We start from the raw sequence: 8,006 nt of genomic DNA, 5'->3' as shown, positions 1-8,006 counted from the left end.
ATGACAGAACACTTTCGAGAAGCAAGCAGTTGTCCTATCTGTCTGGCATATTTTGAGAAACCAGTGTACTTAAAATGTGGATACGTCTGCTACCACCACTACATCAATTCCCTGACAAAGGACTCCCACCAAGGGAGTTTTTTGTGTCCTTTCTACTCAGTGGACTCTCAGAAGGATGACATTAGGACAAATTGTCAGCTGTGGAAGCTCGTTTCCAAAATCAAGGAACTGGAACCCCACCTGAGGTCTACTCTACAGATGAACCCAAGGATGCTGAAATTCCAAGGTAAGGAATCTGTAAACCTGCTGCCCTACCTATAGAGGACCCTGGAATAACTAATTAGGCAAATGTTCTCCATTAAATATATCAGAATATTGGCACCTAAAATGTCTCTGCTCCCTGAGCACAACTGTTTATAGATTATTAGAATCACCTGGAGACACTTAAGGAAATAAAATATCTAAAACATTCCAGAGACCTGTGTGTCCAAACCTATAGCCACAGATGGCCATTCAGAACAGGAAATGGGAATAGTGCCACATGTGGAAATGATAATATAGTGGTAATATTAGGTTAAATTTTAAAAATAGTATTAAAATTAATCACCCATTTTGTATTTTTCTTAATTTGTCTACAAGAATATTGACGATTAAACATGTACCTCACATCTATTTCTCTTGGGCAGCACTGCCTAATCCTGGCTTCTCAAACTTGAATTCACACTAAATTACCTGGAGGTTTTCTTAAAATGCAGATTCACGTTCTTTAACTGGGCTGCCCTGAGAATCTAGATTATGACTGGAACCAAGGTTTTGCTGAGGCTGCTAGTTCAAGGCCCTGCAACAATTTAATCTGACAGTTCTCTGGCCATGTTCGAAATCTCCCAGGTGATTCTAATCCAGTCAGTGTAGACAGCCACTATGATGAGTGGATTTATCCCAGCGATCAGATTGCCTGGCACATGATGGTGGTTTTTCCTGGGAATTAAGGTCCAGTTTCAGATGCAATCCTGAGTCCTGCAGCAGTGGGTGGTGTCACCACGACTGACTAATTTCAGAAAATAATACCTGATTCAGTTTCACAGCTTAACTCTGACTTACTTCTGTGATCCATGTGGAGGAAGGTACATAGTTAAAGTGGGTTCTCTGAACTCATCTTTAAGGATAATAGTGCTGAGGTAGGATGCCAGGTAGACCTACCAGACCTGGAACAATGACTCGTTCTTCCTCTATTCTCTCTGTTACAATGTGTTATATAAGCCATGGTGGAATATGACTGCGATTTGGTTTACATCTCTGAACATAATTTCAACTGTGAAAAGAATGGATTTCTTTATTTTCTAATTGTTTTTCTTTTTAATCCATACAAACTGATATTTGGGGTGGTGAAAAAACTCCCGATCTTTGTTTTCCCAGGAAAGTTTTGATTTAGGGAGAAATAAAAATCCAGATAATGATGTGGGTGACTCACTTGGACCTTTGCAGTAGAGGTGAACTGTGGGTATGGCCTGTCCTTGGGCTGAGCTATTTACTTTTCTTCCACAGTGGATATGACCTTGGATCTTGACACGGCCCATAACCACCTCATCATTTCGGACGACCTGAAGCAAGTTCGCTGTGGGCTTAACAACCAGCAGCGGGAAGAGCGCGCTGAGAGATTCACCTATGGAATTTGCGTCCTGGGCTCCTCTCGGTTCACTTCTGGCCGCCAATACTGGGAGGTGGACGTGGGAACAAGCAGAGAATGGTCCCTGGGCGTTTGCAAGGAATCTGTTCAGCGAGAAGGGATTGTCTTCATGTCTTCAGAACTTGGATTCTGGACCCTGAACTTGAGAAAAGGAAAACACTTCTCTGCCAGCACTAAACCAAAGACTATTCTATGTGTAAACCCCCGGTTGCACCGAGTGGGGATTTTCCTAGATTTAGATATTGGAAACATTACTTTTTGTAACGTTAGCGATGGGTCCCATATCTTTACATTTACCAAGATTTCAGTTTCTGAGCCACTGCGGCCAATTTTTGTGCCTGAAAGTCCAGGAAATGATGATCGAAGCTTCTTGAGTATCTGTCCTCCAGTGATTTCAAGTATCTCAATCTTCCAGCACAACCAAAAATAGACCCATCACCCAAGGCAATATAATACATTTGTCAGATATTACACTGTGCTTATATCTATGACTTTTCTCTTGTTCCACACATTGTACAGAGGACTAGAAAAATGTGGAACATTTTATGAATCACAAACACCAACATTTAATGAGAGAATAATTTCCATTTCAAACATTTAATGTTGTCATGGTCAAACTTACTGGGTTTTCCATTTATATATTTTTTCCTATAGTATATCCTGAACTCTCAGGTAAATTTGAAATATTTTCTTTTTCTGTAGATTGCCTGTACTAGTTATGTAGGTTTTAAATTAAATAAACACTTGGATGTGAACAAATGCATTATGTAATTTTTTAAACAGGAAATTCCAGTGCTCACAATAAACAGAGAGAATTAGTTATGTACTTGAGTGATATGCAGAAGTAACAAGGTGATCTAACATTTCCTTGGATGTTCTCTTCTGGTTCAGCAGTGATGGTTCCTGTGATTTATTTATTTATCTAAACATTTCTTGGACGTGAGCACTTCTAGGTTAGCAATGATGCTTTATGTGTTTTATTTATTTTTCAAATTTTATTTCAAATTCAGAAAGCAATATAACAGACAAATGGCAGCTCAACAAGTTATGGAAGCATCACTCCAAAAAAGTTCTTTTATCTCATCTAATCCCAAAAACAAATGCATTTGTTATGCATTTTAATTTTTTTATTTTTTATTTTAAAGATACATAGATTACATAAATGTTACATTAAAATGTAGAGGATTCCCATATGCCCCACTCCCTACCCCTCCCACACTTTCCCACGTTAAGAGCATACTTCATTAGTATGGTACATTTGTTACAACTGATGAACATATATTGGAGCATTGCCAGTAAGTGTGTATTAGAGTTCACATTGTAGTTTAAACTCTGTCCTGCACAATTTTGTAAGTTATGACAAGATATATAATGGCCTGTATTTGTCATTGCAACATCATTCAGTACAATTCCAATGTCCCAAAAATGCCCCCATATTACACCTAAATTTTGTTGACATCTACTCAAAATTTGGAAGAATTATTGAAGTATATATTCAAGAGTCTTGTGTATCAGTTATGAATTGACACAAGAGATACCCAGCCTCAGAGTAGCACACATATACTGGGGAAATGTAAAATATTATTTAATAATTTAAAGGTGCACATTCCATAGACACAGGGAAATCTCAGGACATGAGGAGTAAATTGGAAGCTACAGGATTAACTCTGCAAATTGGGGGTTGGTTTGCCTAATACAAGTTACTGGAAGCAGAGAATTTGACACTGGTCAAGTGGGGTTTTGTACAAACGGATCTTTCATATATTATAACAATTTTGAAATTGTGATCTGCTCACATATATGGTAGAAAACTCATTATCCTAGCAAGAAGGCAGGGAAGTTGATCTCAAACTGGGGTTGACAGTGGAAAATGCACTTTCAGAAACTGAAAACCAAAGTCAGTGATTCAACCTGCAGGTAACCTAATTTTCCCCTTCTTGGATTACGGAATTTCTAAGCTAAATTTTTATCATTAATACTATTATTGGGTAAGAGAAATTCTTGTCACCTCCGTAGACTTCCAGGGTCATAACGGCACATTGTGACCCACATTTTGTCCCTGCTGCCCCCCCAATGATTACAACAGAAAACTGTCAACCAGTCACCTACTGACCATCCACAGAGCCACCTCCTAGGATAAAGGCTACAAAGTCATGTGTGCCCTCTCTGAGCCTCAAGTCACCAGTAGATGTTGTTCTGGCCAATCAGATATAAAGATGCTCCTGGGGTGACCTGTCGGGATGATTTTCCTGCCACGAAGCGACTGGTAAGGAAAGACTCCTTCACAACCCCTGACCTTCCCATCTGTAAATGCCAGGGGTGGGGGGCAGCCACCCTGCAACCATGAGGTAACATTGGCGAATCTGAAATCCAATCACTTGGCAGAGTGGAACAAAAGGGATACATAAATCAGTCACCTGCCTTCAACAGAATCTTCACTCACCTAATATCCCTTCTGAATCCTTACCTGTCCATATTTATTTCTGCAATGAACACATAATAAGAACTCAATGAATACCTATATAAATAATTATAGTCCTTATCAGGAATAGGAGTGGCAAACATTTTCTCTCATACGGTATGTTATCTTTTCACATTCTTGTTGTCTTTTGATATAGGCAATCTTTTAACAAATGACTAATTTCTTGTTAATTTTCAATGTCCAGAGCAGAGGGCATATGTTAACTGGTTCCTGATTAATAGCTTTGGCTCTGTTTCAGAAACTTTGTCTCCTTGTGATCTTGTGGACAGTTCTAAAGTCATGTTTCTGTGATTTATTGGACTTACCCCACTCAGCTAACATGGAGTTGAAGAAGGTCAACCACCACACCATGGAGCCTAGAGTGCCTACAACTGAAAGCAGGAGGATTGCATCCAGTATCCATGTGGAATCTAAGCCCTCTCTTGACATAGATGTGGAATGGACACAACCAAGCCAAGATCCACAGGAAGGAGGAATACAGTAAGGATTAGAGTGGACTTAATGATATTCTATTCATGAACTATTGTGGTTAATGATCGAGAAAATATGGCATTGGTGTGGAAAAAGTGGCCATGGTGGCTGCTGGGTGCAGGGAATGGGAGGAAGAGATGCCATGTGGAGGCACTTTCGGGACTTGGAGTTGTCCTGGGTGGTGCTGCAGGGACAATTGCCGGACATTGTATGTCCTCCCATGGCCCACTGGATGGACGTGGGAGAGTGTGGGCTATGGTGTGGACCACAGGCCATGGGGTGCAGTGATGCCCGGAGATGCAATGGATGTGTCATGGTGATGGGGGAGAGTGTTACTGTGGGGGGAGTGGTGGGGTAGGGGCAGTGGGGGTGAATGGGGACCTCATATTTTTTAATGTAATATTTTTTAAAAAATGAATAAATAAAATAAAATTAAAAAAATAAAATAAAGTCATGTTTCTGGATTTCATATCTGGGACATTGGCTCACTCAGTGAGCAATTCTGCTCGCCCTGCTTTTCCTGAAGATCTGCACCTGAGCCCTCAGTCACACACACTTTCTTCATGCTGTCATCACCTCTGTCTCCTCTTATTTGTTTGATCATGTCTTCACCACTTGCATGCCTATAATCAGACACAGTATCTCTCTGGTTTTGAATATGTGAGCCCACAGGTGCTGAACCTCTGGCCCATCAAGAAACTCTGATTCTGTTTCTCTCTGAGAGAAGAATCACCTTTCAGGTACTGAATCTGGAGATTGCTGCTTTGGCATGGGCCCAAAAGTCTCTTCTCTAGTAAGAGATGAAGCATTTACTGGCAGGGCAATCCTGCATCACTCTTCAAGTTTCATGGAAGGGAGTTTCCATACATAATAATACTGCTTGATGAGGTCACAGTGTGTTCTGAGGGAAGATTTCAAATGAAGACCTCAGCTACTCAGGGGAAGGACCTCCTTACAGGGTCCAGATGTCTCTAGAGGCTCAGGAGTGCCCCTCCTTGAGGCACTGTTTACCGTGGCAGTCAGTGGGATACTCCCAAGACATGCATAAGCATGACCTCTGGAATGACCTCCCAACCCGCTTTGAAATCTCTTAGCCATAAAAACTCATTTGTATTTAAAATTTCCCCTTTTTTAAAAAATTAAAATTTTTTTTAAAAGTCCCCCTTTTAGTTAAGGATTTTTGCCAAATGCATGGCTAGTTGATACTTAGCAATAATCCCTTGATGCCAGAGATCCCGTGTCCCACGCTGGATGAAGGCCGTGAGCTTATATGCTGAGTTTGGCTTGGAGAGAGGCCACGTTAGAGCAATAGGTTTTCACAAGGTAACTCTTACGCACTATGTATTATTAGGCTAAGTCAATTTTACAAGAATTAGGTTCACATTACTATCAAGGGCCTGGCTTATTGGTGGGACTTCTTTTGCTAGGCACTGCCTTTGTACTCGAGAGTTTCTTGCCACTCAATTAGAGAATGTGGTAGGACTCCCCAGGATGGAAATTTTTTTGTTGGTTCTTCTGTGGATCTCCACCCACGGAGATAACACCCACGAGCACATGAACACATTCATATTCCAAAAAGGCACTCCCCTGGTACATGCTATTTTCCATACATGCTATTTTTGCTTTCCCCTCCCATCTCAGCATTTCCTTTTAAGAAGGAGGTTATGCTGTCCCTGACTGAAGATACTTCACATGATGGAGGGAAGCACCTTTGCACATTTTATCTTCATACTGGCGGGCTCATGTTAACCTGCGGTATCAGCGGTCACTGATTTTTCTACCATACCCAAAACGCAATTCCTGCTATATTCATTTTCCTCTAAGGGAAACTGACCAGTGAAATTTGTTCCGATAGAAAGACCTATGTTTCAATTTGTTCTTGTCACCTCATCCTTCTAAACTGATTTACCGATTTAGCAGATGCAGCAGCCCTGAGCCTCCTGTGGCAATTGAGATTTAAATAGAATTAAAGCTCCAGCTCCTCAGCCACCCTAGCCACCTCCCCAGTGCTCAGGGGTCACATGGGGCCCCGCAGACCGAACGTTTCCGACGTTGCAGAGGGCAGTGCTTGCTGATCGGGCACCGAATGTGGACCTGTTTCCAAATGCGTAAGACATGTAAACCTAGTCCGGAACGGAGCTTTATAGGGACGGGTCGAGGGCCCTGTGTGAGTTATTCTGATGGGAGCTCTGACTGCAGAGCACCAGAGCCGTCATCCGAGGACCCAGCCCCGATCAGCAGGGATAAGCTTCTGGAACCTTCTGGGCAGGCGCACCCGGGCAGGTGGAACGAGGTTCCACATACACTTGATGAGCACACAGCTTGCGACTGAAATGTTCGCTCCACAATTTGAAAACGAAACAAAACATCACTTCATTTGCTGTTCCCTACAAATTCTTATCCAGTAAAATAAACTTCCAAAGGAGAGCAAAAGAAAAGAAATGAGTATGTGTTTGTCATCACACCCCACAATGTGAAGTTTTAGGTAGAAGGGAACTCAATACGGACTGAATATTATCAGAAATGGTAAATGTCTAGGTTAATGGAAAATTTAATTTTACTAATTATTTAATTGAATGAAATTGAGAAATGCAAAATGGTAACAGTTAATAGGTTTAACTACAGAGAGAAAAATAAATATAAAAATACATCAAAGCACGAAGTAAATATCTGCATAGTTGGAAGTTTTCTACGTTTTACCTGAAGTGGTGCAATGGTAATCCTAAATGGTCTGTGAAAAGTTAATATCAAATATTTAAATCGTTAGAACAATCATTAATAATGATTCGACCTCTATTGATGAGATACAGCTTGCGACTGAAATGTTCACTCCACAATTTGAAAACAAAACAAAATGTCCCTTCATTTGCTCCAAGGAGACTTTGCCGGCTCCTGGACACTGGTCTCCAGTAAGGAGAATCAGCGCGCTTGAGCGGGGGAGGGGCCACGAGAGAGTCCTTGCGAGTGATGGCGGGACGTACACGTAGGGAGGCTGCGTGCGTGAGGGCGGGGACGTACACGTAGGGACACGGCCTGCGTAATGGCGGGCGCGGCGTGCGTGATGGCAGGGACGTTTGACGTAAGGAGTCTGCTTGGTGCAGGTGGGGGGAGTTGATTGGAGGTTCTTTGGGTAGTGGAGACAGTCGTGTGGTGGGTCAAAAGGTTGGATACTTCCTACTTTTTATAAGGGCCTTTGTTCTCTTAAAAAATTGATCTGGAAGCAAAAAGAAAAATGTATGTAACAGACATCAATATATGACAGAATCTGTGCTAAGATACATAATGAATGAAAGTGGCAGCAAAAAAACATGGTCTCTTCCTTTGTGGGTTTGCAAAATGAAGATAGAAAGAGCTCCAGTAAATTAC

At 41.5% G+C, this 8,006-nt stretch overlaps 1 protein-coding gene across 1 annotated transcript; it reads left to right on the top strand.

The window, feature by feature from the left end:
• Positions 1 to 2,117, top strand: LOC101421032 (ret finger protein-like 4A). Its single transcript, XM_004452529.2, has 2 exons — positions 1 to 286; positions 1,546 to 2,117. Exons 1-2 carry the CDS (start codon positions 1 to 3, stop codon positions 2,115 to 2,117), a joined length of 858 nt encoding a protein of 285 aa, XP_004452586.2.
• Positions 2,118 to 8,006: the final 5,889 nt, after the last annotated feature.

The sequence above is a fragment of the Dasypus novemcinctus genome, chromosome 18 (assembly GCF_030445035.2).
Source record: "Dasypus novemcinctus isolate mDasNov1 chromosome 18, mDasNov1.1.hap2, whole genome shotgun sequence".
Classification (NCBI taxonomy): domain Eukaryota; kingdom Metazoa; phylum Chordata; class Mammalia; order Cingulata; family Dasypodidae; genus Dasypus; species Dasypus novemcinctus.
The sequence above is the reverse complement of the archived record's forward strand: the minus strand, read 5'-3'. Positions and strand labels throughout refer to the sequence as shown.

What these genes read in the sequence shown, in the direction of transcription:
- LOC101421032 (XM_004452529.2), top strand. Translation starts at nt 1, where the DNA reads ATGACAGAACACTTTCGAGAAGCAAGCAGTTGTCCTATCTGTCTGGCA. An exon ending in AAGGATGCTGAAATTCCAAG is followed by an intron (nt 287 to 1,545) that starts GTAAGGAATCTG and finishes TTTCTTCCACAG; the next exon opens with TGGATATGACCTTGGATCTT.